The 27,798-nt window shown below is 42.1% G+C and overlaps 1 protein-coding gene across 1 annotated transcript; it reads right to left on the reverse strand.

The window, feature by feature from the left end:
• Positions 1 to 27,798, reverse strand: LOC128771389 (zinc finger protein 536-like). Its single transcript, XM_053886808.1, has 4 exons — positions 27,778 to 27,798; positions 25,285 to 26,938; positions 12,924 to 13,649; positions 1 to 415 (listed from the first exon to the last, which is right to left on the reverse strand). The coding sequence occupies exons 1-4, from the start codon at positions 27,796 to 27,798 to the stop codon at positions 177 to 179; spliced, it is 2,640 nt and encodes an 879-aa protein (XP_053742783.1). The 3' UTR covers positions 1 to 176.

Raw genomic sequence — 27,798 nt, forward strand, 5'->3', positions numbered from 1 at the left:
ACAATGGACTTTATTATAACACGCGGCGTCGCCGCTACAGATAAATACACACTGTGGTCCTTCAGAGAAATACTGGAATGTACATCGAGCTTTGTTTATGACTTTTTTTTTTTTTTTTTTTTTTTGTCCTAATCCCTAATCGTAGCTGTCCATATCTGTCTGCTGCCATGACAACATCAAGTGCCACACAGCGAGGTCATGCCGTTCTGCTCTCCGCCAGGAGCCACGCCGTCTTCCGTGATGTTGGGAGGGAGTTTGGATGGTCGCTGGGGCGGCGCGTGAGAGCGGCGTAGGCGCCGATCGGGGTACAGGCTGTTGTCAAAGGGTTTGCGGTGGACACAGATGACATGGGTCTTCAGGTTGCCTTTCTGGGAGGCGCTGTAGGGGCAGTACTTGCACTGGAAGGGCTTCCGAACTGCAAGAGAACACGGAGTAGAACTGATTTAAGGTAAACATTAGCAAGGCGCTATCTTTTAGAGAGATGCGTTCTGTCAGTGTAAATCGAAAACCGCAACACTGAGCGGATCGTGTTTGTTATTTAACGCCCACCAGATTTTTGTATTAAATATGCTCAGTGTTTTGTAAGGTCACCATGAGAGATGAGAACACTGCACTACAAGTTTACCAAATTCATTTTTCGGTCGTTGAAAAGTAACTTGAGGGGTAGAGTTTGTTTTTTTGTGTATGACTGAGTAATTTAATTCTGTGTGTAACTATGAGCATGTGAATGATTAAGGCAGTGATTTGTGTGTAGAGTAAATGATTCAGATATATATTGATTCAATTCAATATATAGCTGTGAGTGATGCGGGGGCCTTGTTCCAAGGGTCGTGTGTATTATGAGTGACAATATATTTCAGCATCATCCCATATTTTAAGTCAACATATTCTTTTATTGCTTTGTTGAGATAAAAAAAATCAAGTTGAAAACCATATGAGCAGCTTCAAGCAGCTCATTTGTCCAGCACGACTCCATTGTGTTCAGAATTCTTAACCCCCCCACCAAAAAAAAAAACAAAAGGGAGAATGTTTTGACTTTCAAAATCCACGCAGTGCTTTTTACGACTCTCTTTCTTGCTTGAAAATAAAACAGCTCATTTGAAGGATGTGTGTGATCCATGTGTGCCGGTCTGCTCTCCCATCACATTGTGAAACGTTCTATTTTCTCTAAAACGCTGCCGCACACTTCATGGACGAATGGTCTCTAATTCTTTGCAGCCCATTTCCTGCTCACAACTCACACACACACATGCAGACACGCAGGCACACACAGACACACAAGTGTTGAGTTGAGGAATGACAGACGTCTGCAGCTGAGAGAGGAGGAATGCCCAAACTTCCTGTCTCCTCCTCTGCATGTTGCGGTGGAGAGAAAGTGTGAAGCAACATGACGCAGCACACGTCCACAAACAACAAAAGGCTTTGTGGAACGTTATCTGACCTCAAGACGGATCAGCGGCAGCAGATGAGAAGACGAGGAACCATCCTGATGATTCATGTCGCCGTGCTCCCTGACATCCTCGTGTCCTTGTTCTATTCCTGAGATGTTACCTCACATAATGACTTTTCCCTTCTTCCGAACTCTTCAACCTGTTTTCTCTATGATTCATGGTTACAGTAAACCATTATGTGCTGATGTCATCTGACATCACTTCCCAAAACGCGAGAGTTGTCTGAGCCTCGTCACCCCTCTCTCGCCGCTTCCTCTCCATCACGCGCCTCGCCGCCGCTCCGACAGCTGCGGTGCGACGCTCAATAGCTGCTCTCACATCTACATAAAAAAGGTGTTTTTGGGGGGGAAAGTGGGAAAGCTCACAGACGGTGAGAGCAATAAAAGGTAATGCTCCATCTGCTGGTGTGTAATAACCTGATGGCTGCAGAGGACACACAAACACACACACACACACATTTGTATTCCTATTTGGTGGGGTCCGCTCATTGACATAATGCTTTCCCCAGCCTCTCACCCTCAGCCTAACCATCCAGAACAAATGGCTAACCTTAACCAGGACTCTAAACCCAATTGTGGTGACCCAGATGTGTTGAGGTTTGCATCCTCAGATTGAGGTTTCAACTTTAATGTCCCCACAAGTGTAGCAATACAAGGCACACCTAGACACACACACATCAACATGATGTCACTCAGATGAGGCCTGTTAGGTTGGATCATCAGACACCAGTGAGTGAGTGAGTGAATTCTACAGATGCCTATGACACAGTGACACAACGTGATTTGATTCTATGCTTGAAATCTTTTAATCTGTTAGTGAATTTAATGCACGTGAACTGACTTATGACTGACTGCATCAGGTATTTTGTCAGGTACTCAGTGACAGACTGAGTGAGTGAGTGAATTCATGATGCACTGACTTATGCATTAGGTATTTTGTCAGGTACTGAGTGAGTGAGTGAGTGAGTGAGTGAATTCATGATGCACAGACTTATGCATCAGGTATTTTGTCAGGTACTGAGTGAGTGAGTGCGTGAGTGAATTTATGATGCACTGACTTATGCATTAGGTCTTTTGTCAGGTACTGAGTGAGTGAGTGAGTGAGTGCGTGAGTGAGTAAGTGAGTGAGTGAGTGAGTGAGTGAGTGAGTGAGTTCATGATGCACTGACTTATGCATTACGTATTTTGTCAGGTACTCAGTGAGTGAGTGAGTGAGTGAGTGAATTCATGATGCACTGACTTATGCATCAGGTATTTTGTCAGGTACTCAGTGAGTGAGTGAGTGAGTGTGTGAGTGAATTCATGATGCACAGACTTATGCATCAGGTATTTTGTCAGGTACTCAGTGAGTGAGTGAGTGCGTGAGTGAATTTATGATGCACTGGCTTATGCATTAGGTCTTTTGTCAGGTACTGAGTGAGTGAGTGAGTGAGTGAGTGAGTGAGTGAGTGAATTCATGATGCACTGACTTATGCATCAGGTATTTTGTCAGGTACTGAGTGAGTGAGTGCGTGAGTGAATTTATGATGCACTGACTTATGCATTAGGTCTTTTGTCAGGTACTGAGTGAGTGAGTGAGTGAGTGAGTGTGTGAGTGAGTAAGTGAGTGAGTGAGTGAGTGAGTGAGTGAGTTCATGATGCACTGACTTATGCATTACGTATTTTGTCAGGTACTCAGTGAGTGAGTGAGTGAGTGAGTGAATTCATGATGCACTGACTTATGCATCAGGTATTTTGTCAGGTACTCAGTGAGTGAGTGCGTGAGTGACTTTATGATGCACTGACTTATGCATTAGGTCTTTTGTCAAGTACTGAGTGAGTGAGTGAGTGAGTGCGTGAGTGAGTAAGTGAGTGAGTGAGTGAGTGAGTGAGTGAGTGAGTTCATGATGCACTGACTTATGCATTACGTATTTTGTCAGGTACTCAGTGAGTGAGTGAGTGAGTGAGTGAATTCATGATGCACTGACTTATGCATCAGGTATTTTGTCAGGTACTCAGTGAGTGAGTGAGTGAGTGAGTGAGTGAATTCATGATGCACAGACTTATGCATCAGGTATTTTGTCAGGTACTCAGTGAGTGAGTGAGTGCGTGAGTGAATTTATGATGCACTGGCTTATGCATTAGGTCTTTTGTCAGGTACTGAGTGAGTGAGTGAGTGAGTGAGTAAGTGAGTGAGTGAGTGAGTGAGTGAGTGAGTGAGTTCATGATGCACTACTTATGCATTACGTATTTTGTCAGGTACTCAGTGAGTGAGTGAGTGAGTGAATTCATGATGCACTGACTTATGCATTACGTATTTTGTCAGGTACTGAGTGAGAGAGTGAGTGAGTGAGTGAGTGAGTGAGTGAGTGAGTGAGTGAGTGAGTGAGTGAATTCATGATGCACTGACTTATACATCAGGTATTTTGTCAGGTACTCAGTGAGTGAGTGAATTCATGATGCACTGACTTATGCATTAGGTATTTTGTCAGGTACTGAGTGAGTGAGTGAGTGAGTGAGTGAGTGAGTGAGTGAGTGAGTGAATTCATGATGCACTGACTTATGCATCAGGTATTTTGTCAGGTACTGAGTGAGTGAGTGAGTGAGTGAGTGAGTGAGTGCGTGAGTGAATTTATGATGCACTGGCTTATGCATTAGGTCTTTTGTCAGGTACTGAGTGAGTGAGTGAGTGAGTGAGTAAGTGAGTGAGTGAGTGAGTGAGTGAGTGAGTTCATGATGCACTACTTATGCATTACGTATTTTGTCAGGTACTCAGTGAGTGAGTGAGTGAGTGAGTGAATTCATGATGCACTGACTTATGCATTACGTATTTTGTCAGGTACTGAGTGAGAGAGTGAGTGAGTGAGTGAGTGAGTGAATTCATGATGCACTGACTTATACATCAGGTATTTTGTCAGGTACTCAGTGAGTGAGTGAGTGAGTGAGTGAATTCATGATGCACTGACTTATGCATTAGGTATTTTGTCAGGTACTGAGTGAGTGAGTGAGTGAGTGAGTGAATTCATGATGCACTGACTTATGCATCAGGTATTTTGTCAAGTACTGAGTGAGAGAGTGAATGAATTTGTGATGTATTTTAGGTATTTTGTCAGGTACTGAGTGAGTGAGTGAGTGAGTGAATTTGTGATGTATTTTAGGTATTTTGTCAGGTACTGAGTGAGTGAGTGAGTGAGTGAGTGAATTTGTGATGTATTTTAGGTATTTTGTCAGGTACTGAGTGAGTGAGTGAGTGAGTGAGTGAATTTGTGATGTATTTTAGGTATTTTGTCAGGTACTGAGTGAGTGAGTGAGTGAGTGAATTTGTGATACCCATTAGGTATTTTGTCAGGTACTGAGTGAGTGAGTGAGTGAGTGAGTGAGTGAGTGAGTGAGTGAGTGAGTGAGTGAGTGAGTGAATTTGTGATGCCCATTAGGTATTTTGTCAGGTACTGTGTGAGTGAGTGAGTGAATTCATGATGCACTGACTTATGCATCAGGTATTTTGTCAGGTACTGAGTGAGTGAGTGAGTGAGTGAATTCTATGGACGCCTCTGAAATAAATGAATGACTGACCTATTCATGTATGATGGTGAGTGAATTCTGTGGATGGCTTTGAGTGAGTGAGACTGTTCTTTATTATATGCATGAGCGAGTGAATGACTGATCCTTTAGAGTGTGGGTGAGTGAATGGGAGTTTATTAATTAAATTAATTAAGTGAGTGAGTAAACAACAAGTGAACAAGTGTCAGTGTGATTTAATTCTATTTGTGCCTATGAGAGAGTGACTGTACTGATTGACGCATGAGTGTGTTGGGTGAAAGAATGATCCAACGAGTCACCTAATTCTATGTGCAGCTGTGAGTGAGTGGCACATATAACAATACAGACAAATGTGTATAGTTGTGAATCTAATGGAGAAAAGGGGGAGGTGTTCCGAATTCACCCTGGGTCTCATGTTTGTGGAAGTTTCTTTGTTGAATCCAATGAGAACAGCAGTTCTTCAAAGCATCAGCTGATCAGCACGATGGTGAAAGTCGGAGGACAAAAGCCTCCTAATGTCCTTTAATAGGAAACAATAGCAGACAAGACCCGTCCCAAAGGTCTGGAGTCGACATGAGAGGTGCTGCCCTGCTTGTCTTCCCCCCTGCTGCCTGGGCTGCTCCCGCACTTCATCTTTCCGAGGGTCCAATTCCTCTCATCCCTCCCTCCCTTCAGAGGAGAGAGGAGGTCCAGGAGAGGGCAACCTCCAAATAAGTTCCATTCATCACAGGCCAGAGTCTAATGTAACTAATATTTTACAATTAGAGGAGACAGCAGCGGGCTCCGCGCCATCCATCTCCAAACACATGATCCTGGAGTCATGGGCTGCGCTCACAACACAACACACCCTCAGACACACGCTGTGTCGGACATGAGGAGGGAGGGGCTGCGGAGCGTGAGGGCGGGGGCTTCCATAGGGTCAGAAACAGATGAGCGATGACACCGGAGTTGTGGTGGTTCGGTTCATAGCTAACCAGGTTGTTATGATATTGGTAAATTAATTCAGACTTACTGTCAAATACTGCAGTCTGTTTAGAACCCAACCTCAGCAGTGTGTCACATGACACCCTCAAACACAGCTCCAGCAGGTGTCGTGAATGCCCTTTATCTTTTAACTCATTTTGCTTTAGAAACTGTATTTTTTTGTTTCAATTTTGTCCTTTCAACATCTACATACATTCAAAAGTGTGTTTATTTTGTCTTTGACATCATTTTTTTATTGGTATTTATGTCAGCCATTTATTTAATGCAATTTATTTCAAGGGTGTTGGGTAAAAACTTGCTTTTCTAGTTTTCCGGTGTTCTATCAATATAACACTTGCATGTTCTATCTATATATGCAATCCTTCCTTTGCCTTTATTTATTGAATTAATGTTACAGTTTTGAAAAAAAATTATACATTTGTAAACCAAGTACCTTTTTTTTATTTATTGCAGACTTTTTCTTTGTTTTTTTTTAGACTACTTCAAACACCTTTATGTCTTTGCATATTTATGAAACATGCATTTTATTTTGGTGAATTTCAAATCAGTCATCTGGAGTTGGAGTCTCCCACAACAAAAGCCTTGCGATGAGGGAATATTTATTACCATAAATAAACTACTTATTCATATGTGTATTCACAGCATATTGACCAGATTTTGAATAGTCACCAAAAGTTCACTGTAAACTACGCCATAATTACCAAGTATATTACATAAATATACAAGTAATTACTTCATTAGTAGTTAATATGTGTGGCCCAATCTAAGGTGTTACCCAAAATCCTTGTGAATATAGTTTCAATAACTACATATGGATCTCCGTATTGCTGATACAGAGCAATAGTTCCACATTGAAAGATAAAGTTCACAGAAAAGTTTTGAACTTTAAGATGAAAACTCATTCTTCAGTCATGAAAACCATTGACTGTGCAACTGTGGCAGTGCATTTTGGGACTTAACAGCCTTTGTTTCGTATGTAATCATATCACTGGCCGGGCGTGAACCCTTGGTCTTCAGTTTAAGATGCGACTGTGTTTGGGACAACAATTACAAGACCATCAAGCATGTCCAATGATGAAGCTCCAAAATAATCCCTCTCAAATAACCATCAGTGCGATGAAGACGTACAATGGAGCGCGGAGGATTTTTATGCATTACTGCTGTTATGAAGCAGATTTGGAGTAAATTATACAGTTTCCTGTCCACTGTTAGTAGCTTCTTAGCTCGATAACTGAGAGCAACGACCTCAGGTTTATTTGTTAAAGACAGAAACCAGGATAAGCTTGAGTGACTGTCGCTATATAGTGTCAATTTAAAAGAGTTAGTTTCAGGTAAAGATGGAGGGAAAAAAAACCCACGTCACGTCCGACTCCATTGTGTGTGTCCGTGCATGCGTGTGTGTCTCTCCAGAGATAATGACCATGATGACAGTGTCGGGGGGCCGGCGGGGGCCACAGGAGCCGAATGGTGACTGATGACACCGTTCTGAGTTGTGATGTCACACAGACAGTGAGTGATGAGTGCACATCCTTCCCTTTGCTCCACCCTTCATTATCTCGGTGAGGACGAGTGCGGCACAAAGGCGTTGCCCTCTCGCTGCCCTCAAACGACATCTGCTCGTGGAGACACCAGCGCTCCTCTTTCACCATCTATCTCCATCTTTCTCTCCGTCAGTGAGGTCAAACAATGAGATAATGACTGGAACCTTTCAACCTTTCAAATCTGTGTCTTCTCTCTCTCTCTCTCTCTCTGGCTCTCTCTATCCCTCTCTCTCTCTATGCCTGACTCCTTTCATTTTTAATCCTTTTCTTTATGTATCTTCTCATGTTGACTTGTTCTCAGGCTTCTGAAGTGTCTCCTGTATCAAGGAACCATTGATCATTCTAGCGTCTGTGATTTTCTTTTTTATTATCAAAGCCCAATGAAGGGTCGAAATATGTTTCGCTTTTTGGCACAGTGAGCAAAGAAATATATTATTTACTTTCAGACTTCCAAAATTCCTTATACATTTCAATACATTTCTAGAATAAATAAACTAATGGACACATTTTAAGTTAAAAATCAATCCAAATATGTTGGTTTTATTGAGCAATTTATTCTAAACTTGTAATACAGTTCAACACATTTATCCAACCTTCACTTGAATTTTTTTATTTTATATTTTTATGCACATTTCCCATGTTGAATATATACATTTTTACTTGTTTGTTTTTACATATATTTCTTCTTGGTCTTTGTTTCTTCTTAAACGCCTCTTTTTCTGTATTAGATTTTACAGTCATTAATATCTACTGATATAGAAAGTATTTTAATCTCCTTTTTTATCTTTTTCCCCTCAAATATAACCCATTTTCCAAATTAATTCATACTTATCTTAAGTTATTTATCTATTATTGTTTTCATCCTGAATTTGTTTGAAATGGTTTTAAACTTTATTATCTATTATTGGTCCAAAATCAGAAGTAATATTAGCAAATATTAAATTGAGTGCAACATGAAAACGAAATAAACAGCATGTTTCTCCTTATCAATTTTCATCTTTTTTAATCTCAAATAAAACTTAAAAAAAAGGTAGGTGTCTGTTAGATTTGTTATTGTTTTTCTTTACATTATCTTTTTTTTTTCATTTATTTCATTCCCTTTTTATCTAAATCCCTGTTGTATTCAAATATTCTGCCATTTTTATAATAATAATGATAGTTCTACTTTATTATTATGAAGCATTGAGATTATTTTGACTTGTGAACGACAAAATATTTCCTCATTATACAACAGTTGACGTTTTAATTAACGTTCAAAAGAAAATTATCCTTCATCTCGTTCAATACTTCAATAAATTATTTCTTACATCTCAATGAAACACACAAGAATTATCATGCGCCACAGAGTTTTGGTGAGATGAATGGGTCTAAAACAGGAGGCCCCGTCAACTGGTTCACCGTCGCTGCTGCGCTTCTTAGAATGGTAAATGTGTCCATCTAGTGGTCAGCCGCGTGTAGTGCGCGGACGCGGCTTCCTCCTCACCAACAGTCCGGGAGGCTCGCTGAGACTAATGAGCATGCAGACAGGTTCAACTGGGGGTCACCATCTGGCCAATTACCGCTGCTGGCACATCGGAGCCGACCTGAACTGTCATCACAAACACATCACTCCATGTCCAAACTGCCCGGCAATATGTCACCGTGCCACTCCAAGTGTCAGACAGTATGGAGAGGACAGGGGGGCAACAGGAGACGGGCCCCCGTGACAGGGCCACCTGGTCAGCTTGAGCTGCCCGACCACCTGCTTGGCTCACTTTTGGAGGACACTCGACACACTCTCAATGTCAGTTATCTGTCTTTGTGTCCCTCGTGATGGACAAGTGAGTGTGGCGGCTTGACGCCTCCGTCCTCCGGGAACAGAGGGGCCACTACCACCGCGTGGGCATGAAGGAATGTGGCAACAACAAGCTCCTGGAACTACTACTGAAGACATAGAACATGTTTACTTTTTAAATTTACTAGTTTTATAATACATTAATCGATATTTGACACAAGTATGGCTGCATTTTATTATTATTATTTATTTCTAAGTTTTAATCCTTTGCCCCAAATGCTGTCTGCTTCATCCTTGATGTTTTGGGTTCGACATCACACTGTTTCACGATTAATCTGCATTATTTTTATCAATTCACTTTCTTCGCTGTAATGTATCAAACAAAATGAATGTGGGTACGTTTTATTTTTCAGTGAATTAATCAATAAAACTCTCTTTGTGAACCCTCACTCGTGAGCAAGACCCCAACATGCTTGAACTCTTCCACCTGGTAAAAGCTCTCCTCACCAACCTGACTGTAACATCCAACACCTGATCTGATTCTCATCTCCTACTGTTCTCTTCATAATAACGTAACAAATTTAACATAACAACAAACGTTCCACCGTCTTCATCCGAGAAACTAATCCCACTCGCAGATGGCCATTTGCAGCCCAAGCTGCAGCGACTGTACGGGTCAAGTCTGAGTGTAATTGTCTTAAAATGACGCTCATTATATCGATGGGAGGTGGAAGTGCAGCAAGACAGATGTGTTTTAAATGGATGGATCACTTAAACCAAGTGTCACCATGAAAGGAATTAAACAGAAAAAAACTGAACAGTATCTAAAACTCCATCCCACATACTGTCAACAAAGAAAAGGGTTTTTTTCCAGCTTCAAAAAACTTCTTTAAAATGCAGTCTTTCTAGTTTAACATGTTCCATGCCATGGTTTATTGTCACATGACATGGTGTCATAATAAGTAGAATTCAATTGAATAGACAGAAAATTTAGTTGCACGATTCTCAAACAAAATCTTTGACACATTTTGTCGTGTCCTGTACATTTCATAAAGCAAGTCGGATCCAATGTTTTTCTATGATGTTATATGTACAATTGTTATACATGCGACATATTTGGGTGATCTATGCCAAAGTCTGTTAACAGAGAATGAAATACTGCAAAGGGAAAGTCAAAAACTGTAACTTAAAAGGTAAATAAAGTGGCTATGATTAAATCTTGAGATCACTACTGTATTTCTGGCATGATCAATATAAGGCCTGAGGGCCAAACATGGCCCACAGTTGAATGACTATGGTCCACATCTTCATTTGTTTAGACTCATGTTGGGCCCATAAAAAGCACTGCCTCCACCTCTGCCCCATTCCCATGATGCATCTGCACAGTAGAGGTGTTTCTACTAAAAGTTGCTTTGTGGTAAACCGCCCCTGTTACTTCTCCTCCTTTAACTGGGTTAATATTAAGTCATTCGTCTCATTGGTGGAAACTTTTTTCGTTGAACAATACTGAGGAGAGTTTGAGGACGGAAAGCAGCTTGCTTTCATGTTGCCAGAACACCAACTAAACGGCACCAACTTCTCACTTGCAGCATTATTCCTGCCACTTCCTTCATCCAAAACCCATCATGGCAGTAAAAAAAAAAGAAGGGAGAACGTCTGCGTTTCGGGGACATTACAATAACCATCTGTACAGTCAAATGGAAAGCTACATCGTGCTGTTGGAATGATAAAGAAAAGGGAACAGATGTTAATCCCTAATGGAGTTGACAGACACTTCCCTGTCTTTCTCGTGAACATATTGAGTTTCCGAATAAAAAGATTGGGGGTGGTGGAGTGGCGGCGGATCAGAGGGAAGGTGTATCATGTTGCACTCGTAATACGTGCATATCAAAGAGCCCAGCTGTTGGATTCCCTCTCCAGAGAGACGGCATTATTAAATCTGCACTCAGCAAGGATCTCACAGCAGAGCTGGAGCTTAAGCCTCTCCATCACTGGCCTGCACTGGCTCTGGCGACGGGTAACATATCGCACCACCAAGAGATTATATTGTGTCTTAAAGTGTCGGAGTAATCAGCAGCGCACACCTGTGTCTGCTCTAACTGCACTTTCAGATCCAAGATAAACTCGCCTCATAAATAGCACGAGTCCAACAGCAGTGCTCCTAATAAGACCGTTGTCTGCAATTCTTGACTTTTTTGGGGGGACTTTAATGGCAGGCAAGAGCCAACAATGAGCCATTTTGGTGCATTTGTGTCACAATAAAATACAGGTTTATAGTAATTTATATGAAAACTCTGGAATTGTGGGACTCAGAGGCAACATCAGGCTCATTCCGCGTCCCTCTCTGTGGACTCTTGCCGGTTACATTTTATGAAAAAGTTCTCTTGTTCCATCAGTTTCTGAGTCACAGCAGATTGATCAATTTAATATTGTGGTTATTTCCTGACTGTGACTGTCTCCTGTGTACTATTTTTACACTATTAGAATGTCAAGGGTGTTCTATAATAAACATGAATACAATGGTATGATATACTTTTATTGTCTTCCACATTGCTAAGGTTTATTTGAATAACGTAGAAACGGACAAATGTATTTCAATAAAATTTCAACCTGATATAATTCTGGTGCCATTCATTCAGCTCATTTGGATTCACATTCTGTTCTCCCCTTTTAGTTTTTCATTGAGCACGTTTACATGACCACAGGTAAAAACAGTTAATCTTCAGAAAATAAAACATGAGGTGAATCAATTTGTATGTGACCATGGTGTCAAAGTGTGGATTCAAATGTTTTGCCATTCATTCTCCTGCTTGGCTTCTTCTTCGTGCATCCAGCGTGACTAGGTTATGGGAGTGCCGTCACACTAGTGCCACCTGCTGCCCATTTGAGCTCATAAACGTTATTAAAATAAATGTTATATGTAGGTTTGTGTATAGGGCAATAGGATCAGATGAAGAAACAAGGTGCAGCAACTGTGTTCTGTGTATAACAGTTTGCACCTTATTTAACTTGAAAAATTTTTAATGGTCATTTTATTGGTTTTCGACTTCATTATATTTCTATTATATTTACACTGCATATTTGCATCTGAGGTATTTATTTAATACCATAGAAAATAAGACTAAAATATTATAATATTACAATATGTGTTCAAAAACCAATGTTACGATGTGACAATGTACTTAATTTTATTGACAAACAAATTCTTGATTTTACAATTTTTTTCAGTCTCAAAATTAAATATTGTCGATGCTATTCATTTTCTACTTACATGCATTAAATTGCTTGACAACTCATTCTACATCACATATTTACATTGCATTATAAATTGGATAAATTATCTTTGATTTTGTTATTCTTTTATTATACTTCCTCTAAGAGTTCACACAGTTATTCTTAGTGTATACTTTGGAATTCAGCTTTATTTTTTTAATAATTCCTTCTTTTAATATTACTTTTTGAATTCTTCATCTTCTCAGTCAATGATGAACCATGTTATGTTTTGGCCCAGAACATGAGCCTTGGTTTCTCATCTCGATGTTGCATGAAGTGTTAGTCAATGTCCAGTAGGTGGCAGTATTCGCCTGCATACGGGCAGACAGCTCAGGACCCCGCTGAAAGATTCATTCACTGTTGTTAGCATTAACCAACTCACCTGGAGCGACGTCTTTCTCCGTGCTTCCACCGTTCAGTGTAGCTTTCAGAGCAGCGCAGTTCTGGCCTCTGAGGATGGCCAGCACGCCACCCTGCTGCTGGAGGCTCAGCTCTGGAGCGGGGTCGGCTGCGGGTCTGCTCCACTGCCCCAAAATGCCATTTCTCTCAGACGAGGCCTGGAAATCAAAGCTGGCGTTCCCCACGTCCCCATTATGAAGGCTCTTCTGAAGCTTCCACAGGCTCTGATCTTCACCAGCATTCCCGGCGCTATCTGCTGTCTTGCCGGACAGATATTCAGGTTGGGCGTTGGGGTAACTTTGAAGTCGGAGGCCAGTGGAGGAGGAGAGGTCATGACTTAACATGCCGGACATCTGCGCCAAGAGAGACTCCGGTTTGACCGACAGATCCAGAGGCTCAAACTCCGACTTTTTGGTTGGCAGAAGACTGTCAACAGCTGGATCCTTGTCTTTCTCCGTCTGTTTGTTCACAAGTGCGAGGTTTTCAGCGTTGCTCTCCTGAGAGAGTAAGTGACCTTTAGCTGGACTCCAGTCCTCTCTGGACCGGGGTCTGACCTTGGGGCTGGAGCTGCTGCTGCTGCTGCTGGTGGTGGGCTGCAGTGGAGACGAAGACGGATCCCTGCTGGACTGCCAGGAGAAGCGGTCCAGGTGGAAGCTGAGAGAGGCGGTGGAGTGGTCGGTCGCAGGTGGGCCCTTGTAGAGTCTCTCACCTGACAGAGGCAGTTAAAGAGGAAGCAATGAGAGATCGCATGTGAATGTGATGAAGAGTGGGGGGCTGGTGGAGAGCAGTCTGTACCAACAATGGTTCTAAACGTGACAAATGTAGCAATCCCACACCAGGCTGAGTTGAATGATTTAAGCGCTGCCCTGCAGTAAATCAAGCTTGTAATCAGCTTTCAGCTCCAGTGATCCATCATTTTACAGTATGGACGTCTCCGCGTGCAATAAATACACCCAAAGATGTTAACAGCAAACAAGATTCTTCCGGAAATAATAAACAGTGAAGATGCAACTGGAACACAGCAGATGTCGCGCACGAGAACCTCATTCCATCAAGAGCCGTAAGTGGGTTCCCCAGTCCGAAAGCCCAAAGTGATTAACCGCACCGTGTCGTGGCTCTATTTTAGCGAGGTTCTTGAAAAATGGCGTGTCAGCAAGATAATTCTGAAAGTAGAAAGTGCACGTTTATTAGTGTGGGGAGTGACAAAGAACAATTTTCAGTTCATTGCACCAGAGATAAACATCCATCTGGTGTCGAGATCTTGATCTTGCTCTCACATTCCCGCCCTCCGCACCCCCCCCAACGTCTCATTGTTCATTTTTAACCGCTTAACCATGGGGAACAGTTACAGTTCCATCAGGGAATGCCAAATGTCCCACTTCTCCCGCCTGAACAAAGGTGCAAAGGTAAAGACGCCACATGAGCCATGGCTATGGTTCCCAAAAACTGGAAACAGGAAAGGCGTGTTTCTACTCTTAACTGTAGCCATAAGAAGCATTGGCTAATAATCATGAATGTCCGTGGATTCAAAGCCGAGACCCAATGTTTGGGTGCAACCAGGCTGGAACCTGGTTCTTCTACTCTTGCAGAGATGTCAGGAGCCCAAGACCAGCTCAGCAAGGGAGGAATTGATGCTCTGAAAGAAGGCCTCCTCTCATGTTATTGCCTTGTTTTATAGTGTATTCTAACTTCCTGTATTCTCCCCACTGTGTCCTCCTAAGCTTGACCCATAAATGGCACACACCTGGAATTGATTCTGCAGTCAAGTCCCCCTGCTCTGCTGATCCAGTACTGTGTGTCAGATCAGTTTTGCGCTCATGCTTGGCTCCTCAATCGCCTTTCCGTTGTGTTCTTACAAACTGTTTACAGAGATTTTTTAATGCATTTGTCTGCAAGTAGGCTCTGACTGGAAGGCCACCAGAAGACTAGGCACTGACACTGGTCGGCAGGTTTTGGCCACTCTTCACTGGTCTTCGTGATTTCTTGTTGGTAAATCCATGTAATGTCAATGTGAGGCTCTTGCAGATCTATACACAAGGCTCCTTTAAACACTGTCACCATGATATGTTCAATATTCAGAAGATAGTATTTTGGCCTTCATGACACCACAAATGTGCATCACATGGTTTTGCATCATTATGCAGGACGATGAAAACTAAATTGCGGTTGACTGCCATCACCCCCTCACACAAAAGCAATGGTAACTATGGAGTGAAGAGTGGAGCCATGAACACCAATAATGAACTACATACAAGTAACATCCGACTTATGACAGGGATCATTCCGACCAACCTGTCGTAAGTCGCATTGGACGTAAGTCAAATGCCATTTCAAACAGCTGACGCGAGGGTTATAGGTGCTACTGTAGGGGTAGATCACTGTGTGAGAGTGAGATGCTGGGATACTGTGCTGCCGTAACTGTCGTACGCGCAAAGAGTGGGTGTCTTGTGGGGGCCACACCAATGCTGCAGTTGGGCACCCATTTGGGCGGGCCACCCAACTGCTTCCTGAGCTCGCAAGTTTGACCCCTGGAGTCGAGGAAGTGATCACCACTAAGGGGGTTATGTTTTCGAAGGCTGTGGTTTGTCCACGTTTTTCGGTCTGTGCTCAAAATGACTTGGAAAAGTTATGAATGGGTTTAGACGAAATGTTCAGGAAAGGGAACAAGGAACAAATGATTTCATTTTGGGAGCGATCCAGCTCATGTTCTAGCCAATTCAGGCGTGAAGCATACACACATCCAAGGTCTCCACCTGGTGGTCTACGGTATTTGGAGCGCTCACCACTGAGATGTCAAGAGCTTTAATATAAATATTGATATAAGTAATAATAAGGGCACTTTTTAAGCTATTTATTTTGAGGGTCAATGACAAGGGAAAATGGGTAATAACATCTGAAATCCAAGAACTTGAGCAAGTTATGTTCAGAGTTGCATAAGAACAAAAAGGGGCTGCATGAGGGCCCTCGGTGGCACTTAACCAAGGTGTGGTATAGTTGCTCAGGTATAACTCTCACTGGAGATTTTCACATCTGGGGGTGCCTCAGATGGATGTTGGACTGTCCGACAAGTGACAACAGAAGCAAACATGCCTTAAAGAAGCTAATAGCTTATTACAATAACAGCAGTAATGATACGCCTGGGTCATTGGGGAAGCGATAAGATAGAATTCAAGATGAACCTTCCGTCCTCCATCTAAGACTCCTGTAGAAGCTTTAAGAGGAATGAAGGACCAGGTAGAGAAAATATGGCGCAGAATGGCACTTTATCTGGACAGAACAGGAACTGTTCTGCAGGGGAGAGAGAGGGGAGAACGAAGCCAGGTTGACATCACATAGTGACGCCTCGGCGCCGTTCTATCAGAGCGCCACATACATTGTGCCAACTGTGAGTTACAGAGTGTCTCTCCGCCTTGCACCATCTTTAAAACAGCCCAGCTGTTTCGCTGCCATTCCAATTACAGTAAAAGTCATCCAATGCCATTAAGCCACAAATATTGGCAGTTTATTGCCCAACACTCTCCTGGCATTTGAAGGTCAGGTCATACATTACACTGTGTCTTTTAGGGATGCGTCTGGGATCGGGAGATAAACCCACCACCATTAATTTAATTCCATGCATATTGATGCCTTATTGTTCTTCTTTAATGGACTAATATCTGAGTTACAACAGTGATTCATCCTCGCCAGAGAAATATCAATTTCATACACCTCGAGATGTGACCCTGAGGTAATTCTCCGAGGCAAATCTAAATCTAATGATCTGTACTTGTTACTTTACTTTGTTTCCAACTTGGACGGAGGGCGGGCGAAACGCATTTGTGCAGTGAATGGTGGTAAAAGGAGGGCTGTTTTTTAATATTTCAAATTCACGAAAGCGTAAAATAACACCCACACGTTAATTAAATCGAGCTGAACTTAATGAAATTGGAAAAACACAACTGAAATGGCAACACACACACACACATATATATATATATATAGCTGCATGGACAGTGTATATGGCAGTGTGTTCTTTCATTTAATCTCTGCATACATCAAGCGTGCGTGGCGACGTGCGTGGGTGTCTCAGAGCGGGAAAGAGTCCTCACCAGAGCCACACCCTTGTCTCCAGTAACAGACAAAATACAAACTGCCTAATGGAACTCCACTAGACGCGCAATATATCTCAATTATTCTGTGGCTTAAATTACGATGACATTACCGGTCAGCTCCGAATACAGAAAACACATATATCCCAACTCATCTTTCAGCGTCTTCCTAAACCCATTTGCTTATATGAGAGCTGTTTAAAAAAAAAAAAAAAAAAACAGCACAAAGACTGAACCCACCAACCCCCCCTTGTTTTGGACGGGTGCCATCTTTGTGATTGCCTGGTTCATGCTAACTTAATCAGTTTAAGATTTACTTACACTGCCGAGGCTCGCATTATGTGAGGGGAGTAATTTTAGAGCTTAGATTTATCAACCAAAACTCCAATTACGCCATCATTACAAACCCCAGCCTCTCGCACCTAACACAGAGCATCTAATGAAGTGATGCATATGAGTATCTGCTCTCACGGAGGGCGGGTTTCAGGGGGTAAGGTAAACAAATAAATAAATAGAACGGTCCGGGGGAAAGCAGCTGTGGCTCGAGCAAGTGATTCATTTCATATGGAAATAGGCTTGGAGATTTATCACCACGCATCACTGTCGCTACTTTGCGCTCACGCAGGCAGTTAAACCGGAGACATCCAAGTGGACGCACCTCTTTTCTATATGTGCGACCAAGCAGCCGAAAACACTTCCGGAGACGGCATGGGTTTAAGATGAAGCAGAGTGAGAGCGGCACACACACACACACACACACACACAAGCCTGGTGAGAAAAACAGGGGCACCAGATGTTCTTTGATGTTTATAATAGCATATATTATTAATATTAATTAGACCACATAGTCAATGACGCATTTGGGACGTTTCCAAGTCAATTAAGCCAAATGGCATTCAGGAGACAGTGGAACAATATTTCAAGGCAGGTGTTCAGAACTCCCTGGGTAAATCTTTTTATCTGCATGCTAGGAAAACAAGCATTTTGAGCTTAATTTGAGCCTCATATCTGCAATAATAATTAAAAAGCGGATTAAGAGACAGGCAGGCAGAGTGAGACGGAGAGGTAGGCAGCCAACAGGTAATCATTCCAGGCCAAACCAGACAGACGGTTGGAGGTTTAGGAGGAAAAAAGATACATAATAAATAGAATCAGTTCATCACCTTTAATGCCGTGATCAGCTCTTAATGTCGGTCCTGTTCGGGAGTCAGTGCAGAAATCAGTTTAGCGGGAAAATTTGATGTACTTCTGCATTTGTGGACGATAGCTGTCGGAGATTCCGACTCATCAACACTCCAGAGGCTTAATAGGATCCTCGGATGGTACTTTGGGAAAACACATTTCACTTAGCACTCAGTCATTTCCAAAATTGCCCAGTTGCTGGGGTAACGGCTTTTTCCTTGATGCTACGTTCAAGCTTTAGCTCAAGGGCATCTTCCCAGCGAAACGTAGCATTGGCAGCATTGTTTGTAGCTTAAGAGTTTCGCTAGCTTCCACTGGATTCATGGGTATCTGTTCACTGGAACTATGCTAGGTTCATTCATGTAGAGTGAAATGAACCGTTCTGTTCTACCTGGTGCTGCTAACATCAGAGACCTGGTAGCTTTAATTCTCTTTGCATAAACAGCAACCAGTTCCTATTGATACAAACTCTCACCATCTTATTTGTTCGGTTTGTTGGGTCGGATCAAACAATAGCTAATATTTGTTTTAACATCTACTGTATGCTGCATTACGGTTAATGCGGAAGTGGGAGCTGGGAATGATGGTGTCAGCCGAGTTCAGTGCGTTACAAGTTAAAAAAGTTATTTTGAGTTGTGCTTGTTTGGTATAAGCAGCTTCTTCATAAATACAAATAAAAAATAAATAAAACCTGCCGGATGAAGAGGAAGCCCAGAGTTGCTTTTTTCATTGATTCATTTTAGGGGATTCTCCGACTTTCCGACTAGGAAAACCCACATTGGGTGGCGTTCCGATAACAACTAAAACGCACCCACAATCGCGTATTTAATTTCCTGCAAGATCCATGTTAGCTTTCATTTTATACATGTATTGGATTCATTTCTCATCTCCTACTTTGACATAAACCTCCTGCTTTTGCTGTGGTTAGCCTAGCAGTCGTCTGGAATAGTGTATTTTTACCTTGGTCTGTTCCACACACTTGAGCTCTAAGTTGCAGTTGACTCACCAATGTGTCAATGTTGCGGCTAATCATGCCTGTGTTTTCTGTAGCATTGCTGTCATTTATACGAGTTAATTTAGTTCATTTTTTTACTTGTGTACCTTCAATTGCTTTTGTTTCCAATTTGTTGAGTGTCATGTGATCCCAAATATACCACAATATTGCAGTGGCTCTTAAACACCTCACAGTACTCAGCCACTATGTTAGCATGACTTCCTCTGTAGCTTTAGCTTCAGTGCACTCTTGCTCTCACGACTGTCACTTTGTACTCCACTAGCTCAAGTCAGCTTTGTCAGCATGTATCTATCCCAACATTCACCTTTCACATCCCCAACTACCTTTTTTTCACTTTGCCATACTTAAACTCAGGTCTTAGGTATTAGCTGTTTGGTTTTACAAACCATTGGCTCAGAGGCGATATCCACAGTTTCCAGCCATAAATGTTTTATCATTGAATTTGGAAATACTGTTCATCACACCACTCTGACAATCGTATGTTTATGTTTTCTTTGCATTGTAGGCAAACTACAATAAATATCTGTTTGCTTTCATGGTTGTTTTGTCACTTATTCTTTTTCATTAGCGATGACATCACTGGCCAGTCACTTCACAACAGTAAGATTGGACTGTAGAGTTGCGGTTATTCAGATGCAGGTATTCGTCTTACTGTAAAAAAAAAAAAAAACATCAGCTACGCTTCCATTGTTACGAGCAGCAAACAATGTTTGTATATATCAGTGTGAAGACAGACATGCTGCAGAAGGGTGAGAGACACGACAGAGAATCCCATCAAAAAGTTTAACATTTTGACGTTTTTTTGTCGCGCATTTACAGACTTTGGTAACTCCATCTCATCTCTCTCAAACTCAGTATATCAGCATCATGTGTGTTCCCCTCTCCATCAAAAACAGAAATCAGCAAAAATAGGATCAAAACAATTCACTTTATTTTGAATTTCAACTTGTACATATTAATTGATATCTGTCTTGTTTATTTACATGGAAATTTGTCTCTTTTTTTTTAAGTTGTCTACTAGTGTTTTTTCACCGCAGGTTTCGCTAAATGCCTTCGCATTGTTGACTTGTCTTGTCAAACGCTCCGGCTAGTAGCTTGCATGTCTTTCAGTTTTCTTTCACCTCAACTATACTTGTTTTATACAGTTCTTTTCTCTCATTCACACTCATTTCGATCGATCGATTTCCTTGCAATATCTAACCAAACAGTAACTTTTACGACTGTCGATTTCATTCCTCACCAACTACTTGTGTGCTTATGCTGTGTGCTCATCTAACCACCATTTCTAGTTCAGCAAACTTTCCTGAAGCCTTTTTAGGCTTATTTTAAATGGTAAAGCAGCTCAAAGTGGCATTCCTCTTGTTCCTAACAGTGATAACTTTTCTTTCTCCACCACTTTTGTTCTTGTTATACCAATAGTAAATAGCTTTGTTAAATTAATCGATTTGCTAATTATTATGTTGTGTGAATGAATGAAAACATCACACTCAAGGCCACAGTAGACTTAGATTTCTATTTCTTACCCGTCCTTGTTGGGTTTTTCTTCAGTTTTTAAGTCACTTTTTTTTGTTTTTTGCTGTCTGAGGCCTATTGTATGGTGGCCCCAAAGGGCAAACGACAAACACAAAAGAAAAGTACGACTACTAACCAAAAAGCACATTTACAAAAACAGAATTGTAATTACAAAAACAAAATTGCAATAACAAAAATAGAATTGTTATTACAAAACAAATTTGCAACCCCCAAAAAAGCAACACATTCACAAAAACAGAATCGCAATTAGAAAAACAAAATCGCAGTAACAAAAACTAAATCTCAACCCCCCAAACATATACACAATTACGAAACAGAATCGCAATAAATTTGATGCAAACCGTAGGGAGGAGGGAACCTGCTATAAAGCCTGTTGTTGCTTGGACAAATTGCACAACAACAGTTGCTTTTGTTTTTCTGATCGTGATTCCGTTTTCGTAAATGTGCCTTTTGGTTTGTGGTCATACTTTTCTTATGTGCTGTATTTTGCCCTTCGGGGCCACCGTACTATTGGCTAGATAGCTAACCTAATCCAATCACGTTGCACGCTCACAAGACATATTTGGAATTTGTAAATCACTGTAAACACAAAGTTTCCATACCACATATAGCGATGGAGAGTTTGAAACGACTCTCTTCATTGGTCGTCCCGAGGGAGGGTCTTCCAAATCAAAAGTGACACAGTGTAAACTGGCGTGATTTATTACTTCTTAAACCTCTGTTAATCCTCAGACAAGCGTGCAGTGAAAGTGACATTAAAAACTGTATGAAGGAGCCAAACATATTTGGGGACATCATCAGCGCATGCTGCGCTCACTGACCTCGAGGTTAACAGCAGTGAATGGGACTAATTCATAACTGTCAGAGCACTGAATGTTTGTCAGGCATGTTTCTTATTCAGAGCTGGTCTAATGTAGGTCAGAGGCCTCCAGCATGCCTCCTTCATTAGTGTAATTTTAAAAGGACTCGTTACTCTTAATCTCAGATTATAAGTGAAGTTCATCTCTGGATCTGCCATGGTTACATATGAGGGGAAGTCACTGGTGACACACGCCTCTTTGGAGCGTGATCTCTCATTGAAGACGCCGGCTATTTACGGAGAACGTCTAAATCTCAAGAAGCCGTCCCTCACGCTGACACTATATTTGCTATCCATATTGAGAGCATCGATATCTTCATGACCGCCACCATGAATAATGCAGCCTGTAATTCCGGGCGCATCAATGTTCCTCCAGCTGAACATCTGGCGCTGCTCATTCTTCCTCAGCATCTCCACTCTGCTGAAGGAGAAAACACTTTCCTCCAACTATCGGAACAGACAGACTTGATCGGTAACAGCCTCCCCCCCCAACACCACCTTTGCAGGGGAAAAAAAAAAAAAAAGTATCCACGTTATTAAAGCCTCATCAAGTAGTACGTGTTCTCCATATGTGTAGGATTTACCTATCTGTCCCACAGCAGACCTGCGTGTTGAGCCGGGGCCAGCGGCGTGTGATTGTGTTAATTAATCTGTCATTGTGAGCGCGGGGAGCAGCTGCAGAGGTCTCTGGGATATATTGTCAGAGCTAAACAATGCGCTGCTAAGCCCCCAGAGTGAGTCTACCATTACACAGGACTAAGAACAGAGGAGCGGAGGAGAGGGGGAGTGAGAGCCCGCCGGATCCATCATTGACTAAAGCAATGACGCCTGACCTTTACAATGAATTAGTTTCCATGCTTAATATTGACTGAAATTAGAGGCTGATACCAAATGTGCCATCCCAGAACTGAGCAGACTGAAATCCTTGGCTGGCCCACGTACGCAGATGAATGGCTGCCGAGATAGCGCCAGGAAAAAACAAGTGAACTTGACTTTCCCTGGCCATTACATGAGAGTATTTACATATAAATATGGAGAGGTTTGTGTGGACCGTACGGAAGCAAGCCATCGAATGAGACTAGAGGTGATCCACTTATCTCCGCTACGCGACTGTATTTTTTTAATTTTTTAATTCTACACTCGGTTTCTCAATTTAAAAAATGAGAACAACACTTCCGAAGCTCAATTCCAAGGACGACATTTTAGCAGCAGATACATTCTCCTTCATCTGGGATGGAAGTCCCTTTTTTGATGGCCAAAGTGTCACAGTGGACTTCAACTATGCTACAACATTAGCATGTAGCATTTAGCAAAGCCTTTTTTTTAAAAAAAGAAGATTACTTCAGTGATAATCCATTTAGTAAAGGGGTTAAAGAATTTAAAAACTTAAAATTAAGAACATTCAAAAACTTTAAAAAAAAATAAATTTAAAATTATTCATAAGAAGGAGTTTGCAAGTATGACTACGTCTTATTTTGAGCCAAATGCATTTCAAAATAAATGAATAAATATTCAAGACCTGGAAAAAAATGGAAATAAATAAAATAAATTTCACAAAGAAATTAAGCTTGATATAATACATCTGACAATTCATAAATATTCATAATATATACAAAATACCAATGAATAAAAAGGCAACTTTTTACATGCCGATGTCATAAACACAGGCATATACGGAATATAAACTGTAATACGAGCTAACCAAACATAATGTTATAAAACATGGCGCTCCATCATGTGGACACACATTTTTCACTGCAGATAAAGTGAATGAAAGAAATTATAGTGTAATTACGAAAAGAGGACCATATAGACAAAAATAATGCCACGTCTCCTTCAAGCGTTGTTTAGCAGGTGCTCACCCACCAATATTACAAGTTCATTTATCCTTTTCTCTTAACTCTCTTACAGCAATTGAAGTTGACGATTGCATGTTAGCATGACGCCGTGACACAAGAGGCATTTACCCAGAGAAGCGAATCATCCCCATCACCAGGTGGAACGGAAGACTATCAATAAAACTACCAGGTGGTGGATCAAATCATAAAAATCACTGGGTGGTATATATCAAATCATTAAAAACACCAGATGGCGTGCATTAACATCCTGTGCCCCCGTAGGCAAAGGGGTGGGAACGTGACGGATATAAAAGAGAGGGGACTAATTATCCCAACAGTTCAACGTGATGCTATTATCTTTAAAAGGAAGATGGAATGCCGTTTGATGACAGTAATATCCGTGGTCGTGACGCTGACCCTGCTCTTCATGTCCACCTACACCCAGTGGGAAGAGAGCTGAGGTCACGGCTGTCACTTAGCTATTATTATCTTCCCCGTTCGTACATATATTAAGGAACATGAGAAGCATCCAGATAAAGAAGGTGAATAATTCAAAGTACACCAGTGAGTCTGTGTTCATAAAGTTGGGTAGACAGTAAAACAACAATGTATAAGCCCACAGGCAAAGAGTTGTACCACATAAAAGTGGATAATTTGAATCAACCCAGGAACTTTATTGCAAATTAACCCTCTCGGTAACGTTTTGACATAGTAAACTATCAACTCCACCACGGAGGGAGAGCAACGCCACATACTTTTAAGCGTCCATTAATCTATCAAAACATTCTAACACCATCCGTCCATGTGTTTTATTTGTCTGTAAAATAGCAGTTAATGATTTAACATATTTCTTTATGTGGGTTTCATCTTTAGGAGAGTTTTTAATTTCTATTTTAGTGTGCCACCGTAAATAGCATTTTTATGTCGTTAATAAAATAAAAACAAAAGACTGCAAAGATTGCAGCCAAAATAATTTATTTTCAGCGATTGAGCATTAAAGCTTCATTGAAGTCATCAACTTGAAAAAGTCATGTTTTGTTTTCTCCATCGTAATTTTTACCTACTGTTATGGTTCTTCATCACGCTTGTTTTAGCATTTGAAATATCTTTAATAGTCCAATTCAAATGACCTGTGAGCTGAGGTAGGAGGTGGAAGTGGTGCTACAGCAGGGACAGTCTGGCTCACGCGTCGGTCAGCAAGGAGGCAGTGTACATAGGATCCGGGTAGTAATCCTTCCCAGCTCGATGGGTGAGAGCTGAGTGACCCCCTGAATACGTTTTTTGTCCATTGTACATTATGCCCCATTCAAAGTTTTTGTTATGGTGAACATGTTCATTGTTTACTTAAATGAAATTATAATAATATTCAACCACTATCTTGATAGGTTTATGAAAAGATGGATTCTAAATGGGATGTGTTGTAATTATTATGTATTTATTGTTGTTTATTTTTAAAATTATAGATTTCGATTGGAATAATTTGTCTTTTGTTTCTTTAAACAAGCACGTTCCATATTTTTAAATCTCGGTTCACGACACAGTCACCTTTGCCGCCATGGGTCTTTCGTGCCATCAATAAAAGCAACAGCAGCACATTGTAAGTCTTTAGAATAGAAAAAAAGCTTTCTCTTTCAGTACATTCAGCAGTTAAGTGTCAGGTGTTCACTGTAGTAGACATCATTGTATCTCTGTGAAGAATGTTATGATCAGTGTAGTTATTGAGGGGAAGAAAATGCATATTTTTGTTTTTCATTTTGAAATGTGTTTGCGTTGAAAAACTGAGATTCATGTGTCATGCATGGTTTGATAAACAAATTTGATGTTTGTACCTGAGACTGGAGATGAAGGTTGTGTTCGAGGGTCCACGGTTCCACCATGGTGAGGCTTCCCTGACTCTGTCAGCGTCTCACTCTGTCCAGCATGACTCAGGCTGCCCCGGCTGCTGGGTCTGCTGATGTCGCTGGCCTCTGGATCAGCCTGGCTCACTTTCCCTCTATCTTCAAGGGGATGTCTTTGTGACATGAAGGTGGAGCTCGGCTGGTTGGGCTCGTCTTTAGGATTGTAGAGTTGCTGTTCGACAGGCAGCCCAGGTGTCATGATCTGCCAGCCGGGGTAACTGCTGCTGCTGAGGGCATCTCTGTTTGCGATGACCCTCTGCAGATAGTCCAGATTGCCGGAGTTCAGTGGTGAGGAAAGATGGGTTAGACCCATCAAAGAACAACTCTTTTCATCTGCTACAGGTGTTTGACCAGAGGAAACCATTCTCCCCAGCATGTCTTTGACCTTCAGATCAACACCTGCCGAGGCCAGAATCTGGTTATAATCTGTCTGGTCAACTCTGTCAGCCATGAGGAACCTGTGGGGAATGCGTGAGATGTACTCGGAATAGAGATTGCTGTGAGCATCTTGTGAGAGACTGCGCATGTTCGCCGAGTTGTCGAACTCAGCAGGAAGATTGCTCTTTGAAGCCAGCTTATTGAGGTGGACCTTCATGTGGTTCTTGAGAAACCAGGGCTCTTTGAAACGTCGCCCACAGATCTGACAGCTGTGCTCAAATGAGTCCTTGTGTTTCCTCATGTGGCCCTTGAGGAACCAAGCCTGACTGAAAGTTTGGCCACAAATCTCGCAGGGAAATTCACCAATGGGCTTCCCCTTGTCACTGGCCCCAATCAGAGGTTTAGGTCCCGCAGCAGACTCGGTGGGGGTGATGTGTGCTGTCTCCACGTGGCCGATGAGCTCCTCCTCGTGTGAAGCGGCAAACTCACACAAGGTGCATTTGTACGGTTTGTGGAGGATTCGAATGTGGCGCTCCAGCTCCTGCTGCTTCCTGAACTTGCCCTTACAGAATGAGCAGCGAAAACCCGCCGGTTGAGGATTGACTTGCTCCTCAGGGGTGACTGAGGAGTTCGGAGAAGTCGACGTTTGCTTCGCCGCCTTGACGGAGTTGTTTATCAGCTGGCTTTGTATTTGAGACAATTGGGTTTGCTGAATTTGGGACATGATGGATGTTTGCTGGCCCGCTCGCATCTGGCGGTCCCGGAGTATGGCCCTCTCCTCCAGCTCGTGAAGCAGCCTGTTCTCCTCTCTAATCCGCCCACGTCCTTTACCCAAAATGCCCTGCTTGTGAGTACGAAGGTGGATCTTCAGATTGCCTTTCTGAGCCGCCCGGTGGTCGCAGTAAGGGCATTTGAATGGCTTCTCACCAGTGTGCGTTCGCATGTGAAGCGACAGGATGCTGTTAAAACGAAAGCGCTTCCCACACAGCGGGCAGGGATACTTCCGGTTCTTGCGGTTGTCATCCTGCGCGGAGTTCACGTGAGAGATCAGGCTTTGATTGGGAACCCGGAAGAAATGAGAGAGCTCAACTCTTCCATTCATGCCATTGAGGAGCCTGGCGTCCATGATTTGATTGGCCAGAAGTGCCATCTGGCTTGTGGTTGGATGAGTGGACAGGCTAATGAAGCTGTCCTTTCCAAAGTCTGGCTGATGTTACAGTGCGGTGGTCAAGGGTGTCAGTCTCGGACAGGTTCGCGCGTAAACAGCCAAGTTTATGCCGTCAGCTGGTGCTTAGTTAACTGGAACAGGGCCCACGAAAGACCTGAGAAGAGAAGACAGAGAACATCAGGAGGCGTCAGTGGTGAAATCCAAGATGCTTCATATTTGTGATCTGATCTCCAAAACAATTCCTCAAATCCATACATGATCAAAATGTATTGGCATCAGTGTACACGTGACGCGATGTGACTTTTTAATCCATTTGAGTTAGTGAAAACGTCTTGGCATGAATCCACTGTCCACAACTCCACTGTTGGATTAACAATTGTTTGAATTGTTTGTTTGTAAGATTTTCTCCTCTCCACAGAACCTCTGGAGTGTCCAGCGTAGCCGAGGAAACTCAGATGGCTTCTAACAGAGGTGTTGCAGATCGACTCTGAGCCTCTCTTGGAACACCACGCTGCTCAACCTATCTCAAATGGAAAGACCGTTTCGGCCCCTTATATCTTGTCAAAAAGTCGATTTCTCAGTGGGTCTAGTTATTTTGGTCACTTCATGAGGTTACATTGTTAAACCCAGTCTTGTATCTAGGCTCAGCTCTTTCTCACCAGTTATAGTAGGGGGCGACATAACTGAAATGGTTGAGTGGTCAAGCTGGTGACTTCACCACTCATGGTTCAGGTGGCTGCGTCACTTCCTACTGCCACCACTGTAAGATTGTGTGTGTGAATGGGTGACTTGGTACAAAGCGCTTCGGTTACTACTTTATTCCACTACTTATTTGACTACTTTATTCTCAACTACGGTTGTGAGAATAAACCATTTACCAGAATAGAGTGAGACCTCAT

This window comes from Synchiropus splendidus, chromosome 14, assembly GCF_027744825.2.
Source record: "Synchiropus splendidus isolate RoL2022-P1 chromosome 14, RoL_Sspl_1.0, whole genome shotgun sequence".
In the NCBI taxonomy this organism is placed as follows: Eukaryota; Metazoa; Chordata; class Actinopteri; order Syngnathiformes; family Callionymidae; genus Synchiropus; species Synchiropus splendidus.

What these genes read in the sequence shown, in the direction of transcription:
- LOC128771389 (XM_053886808.1), bottom strand. Translation starts at nt 27,798, where the DNA reads ATGAGGTCTCACTCTATTCTG. An exon ending in ACCTTCATCTCCAGTCTCAG is followed by an intron (nt 13,650 to 25,284) that starts GTACAAACATCA and finishes TGCCTCTGTCAG; the next exon opens with GTGAGAGACTCTACAAGGGC. An exon ending in GGAGAAAGACGTCGCTCCAG is followed by an intron (nt 416 to 12,923) that starts GTGAGTTGGTTA and finishes GTTCTCTTGCAG; the next exon opens with TTCGGAAGCCCTTCCAGTGC.